Below are 16,644 nucleotides of genomic sequence, written 5' to 3'. Positions count from 1 at the left end.
ATCCATGCAACTTTCCGCAGACCATGTGTCGAAACTAAAAGCAATGACCCGTAGCGATACACAACAGTTTCTTTACAATGCAGAAACATGGACACTGTCATCACAAATGGTTAAACGACTTGAGGCATTTGAAATGTTGATTTATAGAAGAATGCTTAAAATTTCATGGAAGGATAAAATCACAAACAAAGATGTACTATCCAGAATACAAACCAACATGGAAATTCTACAAACAATTAAATCAAGAAAATTGAAATATTTTGGCCACATGATTCGCAATAATTCTATTCTAAGACAACTACTACAGTAGAAGGAAAAATGAACGGCAAACGAAATAGAGGCAGACCACCAAGAATTTGGACTAATGATATTGAAGACTGGTCAGGACTTAAGTACAAAACTGCAGTAAAAAAATCTCACAACAGAGAAACTTGGCGTCTCATTGCCTCCAACCCTCGACGATAGGAAAGAACTTAATGATGATGAGTCTGCTTCGACGACCGATGCCGGTTGTGGGTGTAAAACTGCGATTTTGCACAAGTTCCATCATCATATGGACCATGTGTCTGTCAGGGAGCAGACGGAGTAACTTGCAGGTAAGGCCGCTATGCCATACGATATCACAGGCAGCGGTGAGATCAACAAATACGGCTCCAGCCTTCTTCTTAGTCGAAAAGCTGTGCTCAATGTGATGGGTCATAAGTGTGACCAGATCTACGGTTGATCCTCCGTGTCGGAAGCCAACTTGCTCACGAGGGAGCTGCGAATCTACTATTGGTTCAACACGGCGTAGATGATTCTTTCGAGGATCTTGAAGGGGGTGCAGAGCAGGGAGATTGGGTGGTAGCTCTTCGGGTCTCCTGAGGGCTTCTTCGGTTTAGGAACTGCAACCACAGGGGCTCTTCTCCAGATCCTGGGAATTCTCAGGTGGAGGAATAGAATGCAAACATTAATAGCGGGAGGTTAATTAGTTTTCTCTCCAGCAGTGGCGTAACCAAAGGGCAATTGCTCTCCTTGCAAAATTTCTTGCCCTGTACAAATGCAGCTAATAAAACATTAATCAGAGATAACAGTTTTCGATTGGAATTTTGTTTCTCATAGTACACTAAGCCTACTGTAGCTCGCCTAATTGAAACAGATTTGGGTAAACACATTTGGTTTGCTTGATCTAGCTGAAAACAATAGTAGGCTAGCTTAAATGTCACAATTGATGATGTGTTGCTTTGGTTCAGCATGTTCGTTTATTAGAAACTGTCATTTGCGTCGCTTCTCTTCAATTATAATCAAACCAGAATCAGCAAGTGCAACCAATATAACCAGGTGCGTATTCACAGGGGCAATGATCCCGCCCCCTCTCTCCGTAATCCTTTCCCGATTTTTTTTTTCTATATGCAACCGACTAACAAACTTGTGAGCTATTGCAATGCTGTAGAAAAGTTTGTTAAAAAAAGATGAACACTTTTGCTGTTAGCAGTAGTCAGAAGCAGTGATATGCAATTTTATTGAACTTTTTGCTCATCAGTAGCCTACTGTAGGGTAATGTTGAATGTTTGCTTCTACGTACCCTGCGACACATACCTCAGATATAATATGAACATTATACTGCAACTGCATTGTATTTTGAGCGAAAGGTAGCCTATGGATTGACATATGGAAGCCTACCATTGAACCAACCATTATAACCTAGTCCAGTCTATTTATCCATGCAGTTGCTTTGGTTTTTCGTAACTTAAATAAAGTTTTCACCCTCTGTTACAGCATTATTGACAAGGTTTTCTACTGACTTAGGTTAAAATCACTCTTAGAATGCGCAATGTTAAGGTATTTTTTTCAAAAGTTTCTGAGGGGAGGCCCCCCAGACCATCCTCTCTCTCTCAGCTACTCATTTGCTCCTCCGGAAATTCTGTGATGGCTACTCTGCGCATGATCAGTCCAAAAAAACCTTCCAAAGTCAAAAAGTTGATCATTTATCGCCAAGTAAAATTTAGCTTTACGTTAACCTAAATTTCAAAACAATTTATATCGTCTTCATTTATGGCGTCACTGAAAATGTTGCTCTTCTTGAAAAAGCTTTGCCCTTTCTCTGCCTCCCCCTGTAGAATTGATCTGATTAGTACGCCACTGCCCACCAGCGCTTGAACAAACTCCCTGGTATCATTTGTGCTTTGTCATTATCTTGGAAAAATGTGAAATGTTCAATGACTCATTTAACAAGTAATCGATGAAAGCACTGTTGATGCTTACCTACGGTATGTACCTTCAAATTATGTTAACTGATTAAAAAGATTATTGTATCAAATTTGTTTCACATTTGTGTTTTGTTTTCAGTCAGAAACTGTGGAAATTCGAGAAAATGTTTCTTTTTTAAACCACGTGATGGTTGGGTTACTCAGCAAGACTAATGATGTTGATGCAATGATGCGAGAAGTTTCTTGCGAAATAAACAGCATAAAAACGTCGCTGGAAGGTCTGTTAGCTGCAACGGACGACCCTAGGAAAATCAAACCATTAAAAAGAGGAAACAAGAAAGACTGCACGAAGACGAAAAAGGATAATGCGGTTGAAAATAATGATGAACGACAAGATTCATTCAAGAAGGGAAATGGGACGCAGCCAGATTTACTAACCAGTGACGTCGTTACAGCGTCGATCACTGCAGCTCTACTCTAATTTCTGGATAAGAAGGAACAACAATTGTATCACGTATGAAGCAAATAAAAACATCAAATACTCCAAACGATCATGACACTTTTGAGCCTTATCCCAGCAGTCCTTCATCTTGCGTAGGCTACGTGTAACCAACTCAAGAGCGGTGTTAAAAGTGCGACAACTTATTTTTTACATGAAATGAGTTATTAAACTTTGCCAGAGGTTCGTAAGAACTTATAATTCTGCGAATATAAATGTTTGACAGACCATGTTGCTTTAACTGTTTTTTGCATTGTTTGGTACCTGCTGGTGGTCATTCACTCGGAGCTGATGTATTCCATGAGCGCTTCGGTTTCTTTGTAGGCTTACACCGCATGCTCTCCCAGCTCACGAAGCAGTAGCAAACTTCATAGCCTTGCCGGAGATCTCTTCAATTGCGTGTCTTCTAGACTCTACAATCTAGAGGAAAGATTCTTTTTCTGGATGGTCTACTAAAGTGTGACAATTGTTGAACATATAGTGATATATATTTCTGCTGACCAATTTCGTATCACTTGTGTATTTATTGGGCGCATGCATTTTGTTTCAGTGTTCTGTACAGTGTAGTTGATATTAGGCTACGTCATACATTGAAAATTGTGTAGCCTATGTTTGAAAACAATTCAGCGGCATGAGTAGGAAGCGAACATCAGAGAAACCGTGGTGCAGTTCACCGGCACCTAGTGGGTAAAAAATTTTCAGACAACAGCATTTCAACAAACTGAACTTGGATCTCAGTCTGTCAATCTTGGTGGCCGGGTATGCATCAATGATTCGAAGCCTCTATATACAGTATAGTATTCAAAACTGTCGCAGTTACACTTACAATGGCTCTCTCAGATCGAGGATAATGATTGTCACATTCAATATACGATTACCAACAATGAATTATTAATTATTTTCTAACCAGAATCCAACTTGAACAATTCGGTTGTTTTTGCCTAACTCCGATTCCTTTCTTGTTCTTGAAGAACCGGTTCTACAAACGACGAGACGTCTAAGCGAGGAACTATGGCTCAGTTCTCGGTATGTGCAGTTGAGCAACCTACCCTTGGGACAGCTCTCTTTAAGTTCATTTGACAATACTTCATACAGTAGGCCTTGATGAACATAATTAACATACAACAACAATCGAACAAAACGAAGCAGCGTCAAGGGTTTTATCTCAGCACGAAAACAAACAAAATATAGTCCTACCTTGAAATGCTTTTTGAACGGAAAGTTGTTTCATGACCTGTTGCTAGAGTTAGTTGGGGTGGTCGTTGCAGTTATGAGTAACCTATGACTTGGGAGTAGGGGGGGTAAAGGGGGAAATTGTCGTCCACCGAAATATTTTGAATAAATATTTTACCTTCTGTTACAGCTGGGGTTTCTAACTGGAGGTTTTCACACCCCTTAGAGGTGCGGGCGCTGTTCTTAGGGGGTGCCGCAACGCTGTATGATTATTAATTAGAGTTAATTTAAAGAAACAATTAAGAAATCAGGATTTTCCTACCTGCTTCAGATAAAAAAAATCTATTAAATCCTTGACATGCGAGTAGCACTCAGCACAAACACACCACGATTTGACGCCATCACCAACAGGAAACAACAGCAAAAACTTTACTGAGCTTGTTGCTTAACCATTTCCACAAAGAAACTTTTTTGCATTTTTTACATAACTAACGAAATTAAGGTAGTTTCGAAGCCAACAACTGACAATTGGCAATGCAGAATTCGACGTCGTTCCTGTCTTTTGCTATTTTAATGACATGATTGGGCAGTCGGGAGGCTGCATGGATGCCATGGCAGTGAGGGTGCAATTTTGGCTTGGAAGAGTTTCCGTGAGATCCCTATTCTTATATTGGCAAGGATATTACCTTCCGTAGTCGAGGTCACATGCATAATGTGTGTGCGAGGAGTGTTCTACTGCATGCAAATGAGACCGGGCCAATCATTGTCGAAAAGCGAACTCGGCCATGTTGTAATGGAACAATGGATCTCTATTACGCATCTTTTTGACCGGGTCATCTTTCCAGGCTATATTGGAGGGCAGGAAATCATCAACCACTCGACAGTTTCGTCGTCCAGGGTCCTCAGTCCATGTGCACCGTGTGGAGGCCGATGGGTTGTGCAGTGGCTAATGACATTGTCTGCGGTCTGTTCTGTGGCGCCACACTCCCATTTTGATGGAGGAGCCAGGCCCCACTTGTGCATGTCCGAAAGAAAGCTGCCGACGCCAGTTCGTAGGCGGTTAAGCCTGACCCACACAAGCCTTGCGAGGGACATCCCCGGTGGACGGGGATCGGCGTCGGGTATGAAGTCACAGAGCGTGGAGGTGTGGTTTTGCCACTCCGTGTTCCACATGTGGTTCGTCCAGTGTTTCACATTTAACCCAAGTTCTTAAGTAGTTGTTGTGCGGCAGGCACAAAGGGGCGTCTTGATTTCAGTCGCTGCTTTATAGGTGGTGATCGCTTGATTGCTGCGTGGAGGGGATAGTCGGGGTCCAGAGCGCGTCGAGCGAGAGAAATCCTGGCTCCTTCACGACGTAGCTCAGAGGTTGGATGCCTGCTAGGATGGGTAGGTAGTCCGTCGGAGTGGGACGCAGCATCTATTCACAGTACGCAGGGCGTCGTTGCTGGCGGTATCAATGTGGTAGATGTGAGAACTACGACACCAGACTGGTGCGCAGTACTCAGCGGTGGAATGAACAAGGGCTAGGGTGGCTGTGCGAAGGGTTTTGGCACCAGCTCCCGAAAAGGACCCGCCAGTCGCCTCAGAAGTGCGACGCATGTAGATAGTTTTTTGTGCAGTGACTCCAAGTGTCGGCAGTATGTGAGTGACTTGTCCAAGGTTATGCCGAGATAAGTAGGTTCTGCGCAGTAGGGCAGGTGTTCCCCATCAATGTTGATGTTTATTTCACACTGTGCTTCCCGGTTGTTAAGGTGGAAGGCCGCCGACACTGTTTTTGCCTTGCTGAGCTGTAGCTTTCATTTCTGGAGTTATGCTGAAAGGTTTGCATGTCTTGGCTGGGGTTCCTCTCCACTGACTGCCAATGTTTCGCTAAATACAGGAAAGCCAGGTCGTTTGCGTAAGCATAATACCTGGAGATGGTGGGGAGCAGGTCGTATGTGTATATGTTGAACATGAGAGGAGCCAAGACTGAGGCATGTGGGACGCCGTTTTTAAGTCGGCGTAGTCTGCTTCGACGACCGCTACCGATTGTGAGGGTAAAACTGCAGTTTTGCACAAGTTCCATCATCATGTAGACCATGTGTCTGTCAGGGAGCAGACGGAGTAACTTGCAGGTAAGGCTGCTATGCCATACGGTATCATAGGTAGCCGTGAGATCAACAAATACGGCGCCATCCTTCTTCTTAGTCAAAAAGCTATCCTCAATATCTTGGGTCATAAGTGTAACCAGATCTACGGTTGATCGTCCGGCTCCGGTTGTTTGATCGGTTGACGATGGAAGAACTGAGATCCAGGCTCGGCATCCATCAGCTTAGAGATGTCATGAGATGGAGAAGGCTGTATTGGTGCGAACACGTGCAACGCATGGAAGAAGTTGCGGGGCCAAAAAAATTAAGTTTTTTAACGTCCATTGAAATAACCCTCTACGACGTCCAATGAAGCGTTGGCTAGACTGCGTTAGAGAAGATCTGCGGTTGGCAGAAACGTAGATCTCGTCTTGGTAAGTCCTCATGACAGGTGGCATGGAGAAGTGCGTTAAATCGTAGAGATGGATAGAGACACGAAACATCAAGAAAAAAAACGCAATTTTTAGATCCCAAGTACGAGGAAAGCATCACGTTGAGTTATTTTATTGTGAGTTATATAGCCTAAATAAAGATTTAAAAAACAATTATTTTTTTATTTACACATGTGAACAACAATACTTTTGAGTCATTCTTAAAAGAGGTGAGAAAAATAGTTGATGATTTCAAAGTGATGCTAACAAGGAAAAAGGTTAAGAACCACTATGTAGGCCTATAGCATCATTTGACAGAGTTTTCTTTTGGATGAAAGTACTTAGGTTGAAAGTACTCTCAAAATTTGAATAAGGTTTAAGGAATTAAATAATATAATGTAGTGTGGTTTAAAATTTTAAAGTCCAGTGTTTTAAAATTTTAAAGTTTATGATGCTCTGAAAAATTCTATGGATTACTATTCTTGGACTTAACTTTTGGTTTCTGTTTTTGCGCTATCTTATAGCTGCAGCAGACCTTGAGCCTGGAAAATTAAACTCAAGAAAGCAGCAGTAGGCTATGGTACACTTATTCAGGATGCACTTTGTTAAAAGTAAAAAATCTACTAAGTGGAAAGTACAGTTAAGAAAAAATAGCTCGGAATGAGTTATTAAAATTGAAAATCAATAGAATAAATTGACGGCGCTAGCCTCAGCGTCAACAAAAAGTTGACGCCGTCAAATGACGCCGTCAAATTGACGGCGTCAACGTACAACACTGCTAGTAGGCTTATAACTTGGGCGATTTTTTGTCACTAAAGTTACTTTTAGTTACTTTTTTTTAATTATACCAATTAACAAAAAAAGTGTAGAACTAAAATTTCATGATTGTGGGGTCAATATTTAAAAAGTTATAAAGTTACTAAAAGTAACTTTTTGTATTTTTAGGTTACTTTTCATTCGTTAGGTCACTTTATTTTGCATACTTTTTGTCTAATTTCCCTACAGTATTTAGTTACCTTTCATTGCTACTGGTGAGATGAATTTACATTCTATGTAATGCCAAGACTTTTAATAATCGATCGCTACAGCATCGCGTGTAGCCTATTACTGAAAACTAGTAAAGTAATTTTTTCGATGAAACAAATTGAGTTAACTATCCAATTGTTTTCCCTGCAACAGCAAAAGTGTTTGGTTGATAGAAACTTCCTGCCTGAGAATGTAAAACATTAGGCTACATAATGTATAATTTGAATATGTAATTATAATTTGAGCACAAATTGAAACTAATTTAGATGCTTTTTTATGTTGAAATGCTGCCATTTCTTTCGCTTTCTTGTTTTTGTTGAATAAAGTTACTTTTTGGTTACTTTTTCGCAAAATTAAAGTCACGTTTTTGAGTTTTTTAGGTTACAAAAAAATCGCCCTACTGATAACTTTTCATCGCAAACAAAATAACTTGAACTTAACTAATCTTATTCCAGTTCAACATTTTCCCACTTCTGGTAAATTTCATTATTGGATGTTTAATGTAAGATTAATCAAAAATAAATATCTTTCCTTAAATGACTTTATTTTTGACCCCAAAATTGATGTGTGTGCCCTGACTGAGCCTTGGTTAGGAAGTTCAATTGATGGTCATGTTCCAAGTAACACCACTGCTAAAGGTTAATAAAGAATAATTGTAGGCTACAGCATATAAAAAATTGAATCCAGTCTCAAATCATAAAAATTGCCATTAGTGATTCACAAAAAAGAGTAACATTTGATGGTGGGTTTGGAACGGGTGAGACTTCACTATAAGGAACAGGGGCAATGGATGAGCATGAAGATAAACCTGGATATGGCATAGCTCTTCTGCTTTTGATCTTGCGATACTTCATATGTTTATCATGCAAAAGAAATCATCATGATGAATTTGCGGCTTTCTTCAAACTCTCGCAACTGCAAAAGACATAACCTTTTCAGAATCCACTCAGCCATCTTTCCAGATTAGCTTGACAACTTCCACAGATTCCATGCTGTGGTCATGACTAATTCTGATAACAAATGTCCATCCAAAAATATAGACTCTATAGCCTAGCCTACTGTAGCCTATGTTCTCCAATCGGCCTGCTTTGTTCCTTTCACAATTATATATGCGGTGTGTTCACTGGTGATGTTATATCCACATCCATAACAAAAGCAATCCGGTACGGTAAATTTTTGCACTGCCTAATAGACATTTTAATTTCCTCTACCGGTATTTAAAAGATGACCTGAATTTAAGATGAACACAGGCTTTAAATTTATTCAATATAATTACATGGTGTACTTTTCTGTGTAAACACTGAACACGACATTCTAATGAGAGTATTCCGAACTTAACAGGTTGAGATAAAACACATACTGAGATAAGAAATAAAAGCTCTTTAGTATGCGAGATTTCACTCTCCTGCATCCCTATTCCCTTCTTCAAGGAAATAGGACGCCGATTTGCAACATGATAATGTAGACAGACGCATATCATAGCAAGTTGCAACCACAACCGTATAAAAAAACTAGGAAAAATCATTAAAAAACGGAAATCATTGTATCTCGAAAACAATCGATGATAGAAAAAAACTGATAGCATTTTTGGAATCAGTGCAGTAAAATCATACAGACACACTTGATTGATTGATTGAATCTTTATCCTCGGACTGGAAAAGCTTCTTGCAGAGCTTAATCCTGGCAGTTTCGCATACCCGGTACTTGTAGAGGCTTTGAATTACTGACGCAGGCCCGGTCACCGAGATTTACAGAGTGAAGTTTCCGATTGTTGAAGTCTTGTTGCCGGGGAACTATTCCATCCATTAGATGCCGCTGAATGGAGAGCAGTCCTTAACGTACGTTGCTCAAGCGCACACCCCGAGATGAGTCGAACCAGCGCCGCTTGATTTTGTTTTGCAATTTTGAGTTTTGCAATTTTGAAGAAAAAGTAATCAGATTGTCACGTAGTTGGATGATGTTTGTACCTTTTCCCTGTAGTTCCAGGATCAAGTCATTTAATTTTTCAAAGATGTCTGCTAAATAAGTAAGACTTTTCATCCATAGCCCATCACTAAAATATGACAAAAACTCCTTTTTTTTAGTTTCTGCAAATGATTTTATTTCGTCCTTTATCTCAAAAACGCGGCTCAGAACGTTTCCTTGGGATAGCCAACGTACAGACGTGTAAAATAAAAGAACTTCGTGTGCCGAATTCATGTCTTTATAGAGTATCGTAGTTTAAACAGACGCGATCAAGTTGAGGTTACTGGATTTGATGCAGTTGACAATTTTTATCACAGAATTTAATACGTTTTGCAGAGAGGTTGGTAAGGTTTTGCTAGCAAGGGCATATTTGTGAATAACACAATGTGTACCTTTTGCTTGAGGAGCAAGTTCTTTAACGTTTTTTTGAAAGCCTGAATGTGAACCCTACATAGCTGGTGCTTCATCAGTAGGCTACAAACTCCGCAAACATTTTTCCATTGTAGCTTTGCTGAATCAAAAAAAGTTTTCATTTTTTCCATAACGTCTACACTTCTTGTAGTAGCTTCCAGTTCACTACAAAACAGAAATTCTTCTTTGATGTCCCCTAAATAAATATATCTCACGAAAACAAGCAACTGAGCACATGAAGTAACATCAGTTGATTCATCCACCTGGAAGGAAAACATCGGAGAAGCTTTCATTTCAATTTTCATTTAACACCTGCTCCTTTACATCTTCTGACATATCTGAAATGCGCCGCTGAATAGTATCATTGGAAAGGGATATCTGTCTTATTTTCGCTTTATTAGATTCTCCAAGCAGTATTTTTACTGTTTTTAACAAGCAGAGTTTAATAAGCGTTTCTCCAATCGTCTGCGTTTTTTTTTGCTTGGCAAATTCCAGTGCGACTTCATACAATGCCTGTATTAGAGCAGCATTTTCTTGCTGGAAACTTCCTGTAAAATCAAGTCTCTGACGTTTCAAACCGGCCTCATGGCGTTGAAAAAATTCTAAACCCTTGCTGATGTGATTGGAATGATTTGTTTCTAAATGCCGTTTTAACTTTGATGGCTTCATAGATTCAGCACTGAGAACTACATTGCACAAAACACACTGTGGTTTCTCAATGCCATTGCTGACTATGGAAGTAAAACCAAACTTTAAATACTCTTCAAAATATTTTCGTTTCTTGTCCATGGTAGGCTAAGTATAGAACTGAAAATATTTCACTGAAATACGTTTACTCCTAACTCACTTCACGCAACTCCACAATCATTGAAATCTGATTTAGACAAATGTTTTTTTAACAACTTTGTTCTGCACTTTTACCGCAATTTTCTTCACTTTGCCTACCAAGTTTTTTCGACAACTAAACGTTTTAAGATTGTTAAATAGGCTGACTCAGTTCATTCGTTCTACTTGAACAAACGATGATAAATTGGCCTACAACTGAGCTACGCGTTCTCTTTCGTAACAGTGCAACCAATTTTAGTCCCTTGCTACGACATTACTGCTGCTTTATTTTTGTAAACGAAATTCACCATCATAAAACCCGTCAGAATCAAAAGAATGATTTATATTTGCCTTCTACAACGTCAAACTCTGGTAAGAAGATGCTATGTTTTAATGGAGTGAAACTATGGAATCAAGTACCAAAAGAAATAAAAGAAAAGTCGTAGGCTATAATGTTTTTAAATTTAAATATAAATGTTTATTAAAGAATTTCTACAATGATCACTCTTGAAACGTATCATCCGCTTATTTCTCTACACAGTTTTTCTATGTTGTCCTGTGTTATTCCATTGTTATTAGGCTATGTAAAGTGCTGGTATTGTGCTATATGTGTTAATGTTCTTAATTTTGGGTCTTTTGTTTAAATGTTTGGGTGGCAGACTGGCAGCTGACTTTGGTGACCTTTTGGTCTTTCGCTACCATCCTTGTTGTGCGAATTATTTGTGTTTATTGTGTTTTTGCTTTTTGTGTCTTTCTTTTTCGCCAACAAAAAAATAAACTGAACTGAACTGAATTACTGTATAGGCTACTAAAGTGATTGCTGCAAAGATTTTTTATTTTTTCGAAATTCTTTGCGATTTCAAAAATCTTTTATGAATATCTTTGCGACCCCCTTGAAATGACCTTCGCTACCCCCTTGGGGGTTGCGACCTCCAGGTTGAGAAACGCTGGCCTAGTTGAAAAAATCAGTTGGCTCCACATACCCAAAGCAACTGGAGGTTTGACAGTTGATGAAGCCATGCGGGGACGACTGAACCTTACAACCAATACAAAAAAATAAAAATAAAAAAACACGAGCACTAAGTAGGCTATAAACGTACGGTGAGCTTATTATATCCTACAAAAAACTATAGTAGGCTACAGTGCACCGTTTTAAAATAAAGTGAAGTGTTCGTAGCAACGACAGTGGTGCAGTTTTAAAACAGCAATCAATAACTGATGAGTTCAGGAATATAGCCTACACTAATTATTATTTGAACATGATATTATAGTGTTGATTGTAGCAGACGCTGCTTTTCGGCATACACGCTCATACGTAGCCATCAGTGGGATGGCGACATTCCTGGGCAAAGTCGGCAAGGAATGATAGGACACGAGGTTGATTTTGCTTCTGTATATCTACTGACTTACATCCAAACGAGTAGTGCTTGCTCACAAGTCTATTTGTTTATGATTTTAATCTTCGACTAATCTTCGATCCAGTAACACAAAAGCGAAAACAGAAAACACCCGAATGGTTAACGTTCCACCACCGAAAACTGGACATAAAGTATTGTCGCTTCTACATTATTAACGGTCTTGAGTCAGAAATCATAGCTGCTGCACCAAAATCATAACATACAGACTCTGAACATAATACTAAACTGATTCAAACGTTATAGCCTACTAGCGGCAGCAGATAGAAGCAGTAGCAACCATAAAACTGATACATTGACATCTGGCATAGGCTACTGACATACTGATATCCTGATTCTAATAACTTGATTTTTCATACTGATTTTAAATCATGATTTAAGCTTCTTTAAGAAAAGTTCTAGTTTGGAATAGCGAGTTTTACATACAGTCGCTTCATGCAACGCAACACGACTGCAAATCTACATAACGATGAACCATATAGTTGGAATTCGGAATAGCGCCTTACAAAAGGTTGATTACTGAATTGAATTCTCGACACGTGCAACTTGCACTGTTGTTGCTACCAAACATTACATAGGTAGTGTCAGATGAATACCCGACAATGTTGCACATTGGCAGTGGCATAGCCAGAAAAAAATTGGGGGGAGCGAAATACGTGATGAATTCAAGAGAACAACGAAGTGTTTGATTTGAGACATCGCCACCTGATGGATTTAGCAAGGGAAGCAATAATACTTTGGGGGGTTAGAGCGTGCCGAAGGCACTCATATTGTAGGGGTCCGGGGCATTCACCCCGGAAATTTTTTTGCAAAATTACACTCAAATAATGGATTATGGAGCTTTCTGGAAACACTTTTAGGGTAATATTTGTATGAAATTTATTAGCAGATCAACAGCTATTCACTTATTAAAGCCAGCTCTTACACACCAACGAGCAAAAACTGCGGCTAAAATGAGAGAACACCAAAAACTCAGCTATACAAAAACCCAGCAGAGTAAGCGATTATGAAATATTATCATATGACTCTAGAAAAGCGTAGAAACTCGTCGAAACGTCTCGAAGGCCCAAATGTAAAGTCACGTACGCCAAAAGCAGCAAATAAAACGTTTAAGATATGACCCTAAATTAATTGAAAAAACACAAACCAGCAATCTCACCCTGGGCCTAAATATAATTATTTCTCGTGACATACAATTACAATCGGCAATAAGTCTGAATTTAAAAATAGTTTGTTCAAAATAGTTCGTTCATTTGTTTAAAAATAGTTCGTTCATTTGTTTTTACAAAATTTATTGATGTCTTTCTGTATGTCTAATACGGTACAAGTTATGGAGGTGTTAATTGCCAGATGCCTTTCGATATAAATTTCTACAAATTTTATTATATTTTCAATAAAGGGCTTAACTTCGCAATCCAAACTTTGAAAATTTTGGGGAAATGGGCCCTTTTCGCCCCCCCTGGCTACGCCAATGCACATTGCTATGCCTTTGCATTCAGTGACTGCTTGATTGCACTATATAATATGCCTTCTGCTGTGCCATCATTAACTTCTAAAAGGTCAAGGAACTGGGTTTTAACACACACACCTTCTACATCGCTATAGACTAGGCCTACAACAATGCCCAGTTGTTTTGCGGTTGAAACATCCCTAGCCTCATCCGTCCAGTTTCATCCATTCATCAGAAAAGGAAACAAAACAAAATTTACTAGTTAGCAAACTATACAATACGATTTACAAGAAATTGTAAAAAATCCCTAGATCATCAAAATCCCTAGATTTGTCCCTGAAAGGGGCTAAAAGTTCCAATTTGGAACTAAATCCCTAAAAGTGAGAGCACTGCGTGCAAGGCAGTTCGCGGTATGTGCTCAAAGACCAGAATCTTCTAGAACAATTCTATTGACGTGGAACGTGACGTCAGAGACATAGCTCTCTGGCGCTACATTGATCAATAAAAATGTAGTGAAGAAGATATGAAGATGGTCTTGATGGCATGCGGGTGACTTCGGTATCGAAGAGGGATGGAGTTTCTTGGCGTTTGGACGACTGTTAAAATATAATAATTTGTGATAATGTTTCACTATCCTGTAGTTTCATTATTCTGCAACCTTTAAATACAATTTGTGTTATAGACCTACAATAGTTAATAGACCTTAGTTAATACAATAGTTAATACAAATAGTTAATACAATAATAGTAATAATAATAATCATACTTTTATTTGCGCCCATTGCGATAACATACAGTACACTGCGATCACAGATGCGATACAACAGACGACAGGAAGCAGCGAAGTGACATATAGTCTTCGAGTCAATTGCTCCCCTTATTTTGGCTTGCCTTTAAGTGTCTTTCGCCCAGGCACAGCCGCGTGCTCTGGAGCGGTGTCGAACCCACGTCCTTTCGAACGTCGCGCAGACGTTCTCACCACTCGGCTACGCAGCTGAGTGGTGAGTTAATAGACCTATAGCCAATAGTTAATAGACCTACAATAGTTATAGACCTTAATTTGCACATCTGGCCAGCGTTGGCGTCTGCATCTTGCCACCGTTGGCTTCTGCATCTTGCCAACATTGGATTATGCATCTTGCCAACGCTGGCTACTGCATCTTGCCAACGTCGCCTTCTGCATCTTGCCAACGTTGGCAAAATGTTTTATGCACCATTTGGATGCATCTGGCCAGCGTTGGCGTCTGCATCTTGCCAACGCTGGCTTCTGCATCTTGCCAACATTGGCTTCTGCATCTTGCCAACATTGGCAAAATGTTTTATGCACCATTTGGATGCATCTGGCCAGCGTTGGCGTCTGCATCTTGCCACCGTTGGCGTCTGCATCTAGCCAATGTCGACTTCTGCATCTAGCCAACGTTGGCTTCTGTATCTTGCCAACATTGGCAAAATGTTTTATGCACCATTTTGCTTCATCTTGCCAACGTTGGCATCTGTATCTGGCCAACGTTGGCAAGATGGCTTGTGCACCATTTTGCTTCATCTGGCGCCTAAATTCTGGTTGACTTTTATGCACCATGACGCTGCTTCATCTGACCTATTGTGATGCCCGCGCTTTGACCAAGGTTGGCCATGCGAAGCAAGCTGGTGCATAAAACATCTGAACAGCATTGGCATTTGCATTTGCCAAACGTCTCTGTACCTAAACTTCGCTCATCACCAAAAGTTTATTGTTGAACCTAGCTAATCCTTGGGCGAAAGAACAGCAGCAACACGGATTTATAAGCAACACTACTCCCTTTGTGACAAAGCAAAGTAACAGACGAGCTTCTTATATTTTCACATTTATTAGAAACAAGCCACATCAAATCGTATTGACAGATGGATATTCATTGCACATCAGCAGCTTTTTCTTGCGTACCTTTATCATTCTGAATTCCTGCGAATGAATAAAAATGTTTAATTCAAGAGGGCTGTTTGGCAACAGTGTAGGATTTTGATCAGTAGTCGTCCAGGATAATACGAAGTTAATTGACAATCTGCAATATCAATGTAATATCCCTCTCTCTAACGTGCGTGACAAAAAACTTATCATTCGATTCTGCGCCACACAGAGCGATAATCAAATTCCAATACATTCTAATTGCGTGTACAGATAGTTATTCAACAACTAAAGCAACACATTCGCAGTTGTCTTTCAAACATACAACAAGCTCACCAAAAGTTAGTTTTTGCCGTTTTCGGCCACCTTGCCTGTCCTTCCAATTTCGAAATCACTCTGAAACTCTTCATCAATTTGCTGCACGGCAGCAGCTTTGTCGTGCGCCATCACCATGTCTAATCATGAAAGTAAAAAAAGAAGTGTTAAATCAGTATATAAATGCCGACATAGCCTACTAACCACCATGTTCGTTGTTCACATCAATGCGAGTACACCACTAAAACATTTTCATACATTACTCCATACTCTTCACAATTACAGTTATGACATAATCATTTAGTCGTAGTAGAAACATTTATCCGTACTCACCAAGAACAACCTTTTTCAGATTCTTTTTTAAACAATCAAACGAGTGCTTAGATTTCACGATGTTTTTTTTTCTTTCTTTGCTCTCGACATGACTTGAACTGTGTTGTGTTCGATAATAATAGTTGGAATAAGTCCACTGATACAATCGCTTGCATTTTTGCCAACAACTTGACTTAAATTTGCCACCTGCAAAATGTAAATCGAATGTAATGACAGGGGTTTCATCCATCATATTAAAAAGCTTCAGCACTTGTTACAGAAATTTTCGACTGTTACAAATGACAGCCAACGTTTAAAGTTTTATTTGGGATTTCAGTCGTCTGTTGTGTTGCGTATGTAGGTCGCAGTGTAGGCTACTGTAGGCTATGTTGTCGCAATGGGCGCAAAATAAAACATGTTATTATTATTATTATTCAGTTGACGGCAATGAAAGCTACATTTGCAAATACTCTACAACCATCACAGACCTATCCACACGACATAAAAATACAAACACATTCAAGCAGTCAGGCAAACACTGCCGGAGCAGCAGAATCAAAGATTGAGCAAAACCCTACACATGTTGTGGAACATCACAAGCTCTGCTACTTTGCTGATATCTTCTTAGCACTCATCTAGGAGCACTGGCACTAAATTTGTCACGAGAATATTTCATATGAAAGTTT

The 16,644-nt window shown here is 39.6% G+C and overlaps 1 protein-coding gene and 1 pseudogene across 2 annotated transcripts; both read right to left on the bottom strand.

The window, feature by feature from the left end:
- Nucleotides 1-6,093: 6,093 nt before the first annotated feature.
- Nucleotides 6,094-10,549, bottom strand: LOC145784678 (protein FAM200C-like; annotated as a pseudogene).
- Nucleotides 10,550-15,323: 4,774 nt separating this feature from the next.
- LOC145784103 (uncharacterized) lies at nt 15,324-16,212 on the bottom strand. 2 transcript variants are annotated; one of them, XM_082595857.1, is made up of 3 exons: nt 15,980-16,212; nt 15,668-15,786; nt 15,324-15,388 (listed from the first exon to the last, which is right to left on the bottom strand). In XM_082595857.1, exons 1-2 carry the CDS (start codon nt 16,209-16,211, stop codon nt 15,674-15,676), a joined length of 345 nt encoding a protein of 114 aa, XP_082451983.1. In that variant the 5' UTR covers nt 16,212; the 3' UTR covers nt 15,324-15,388; nt 15,668-15,673. The 2 variants fall into 2 exon arrangements, with proteins under 2 accessions (XP_082451983.1, XP_082451982.1); XM_082595856.1 differs by lacking the exon at nt 15,324-15,388 and having other exon boundaries at nt 15,460-15,786.
- Nucleotides 16,213-16,644: the final 432 nt, after the last annotated feature.

The sequence above is a fragment of the Aplidium turbinatum genome, chromosome 15 (assembly GCF_918807975.1).
Source record: "Aplidium turbinatum chromosome 15, kaAplTurb1.1, whole genome shotgun sequence".
Taxonomy (NCBI): domain Eukaryota; kingdom Metazoa; phylum Chordata; class Ascidiacea; order Aplousobranchia; family Polyclinidae; genus Aplidium; species Aplidium turbinatum.
This window is presented reverse-complemented; position numbering and strand designations above follow the sequence as displayed.

Coding starts and splice junctions, on each gene's coding strand:
- LOC145784103 (XM_082595857.1), bottom strand. CDS start 16,211: ATGATGGATGAAACCCCTGTCATTACATTCGATTTACATTTTGCAGGT. Junction 15,787..15,979: donor TCTGAAAAAGGTTGTTCTTG/GTGAGTACGGAT, acceptor TTTCATGATTAG/ACATGGTGATGGCGCACGAC.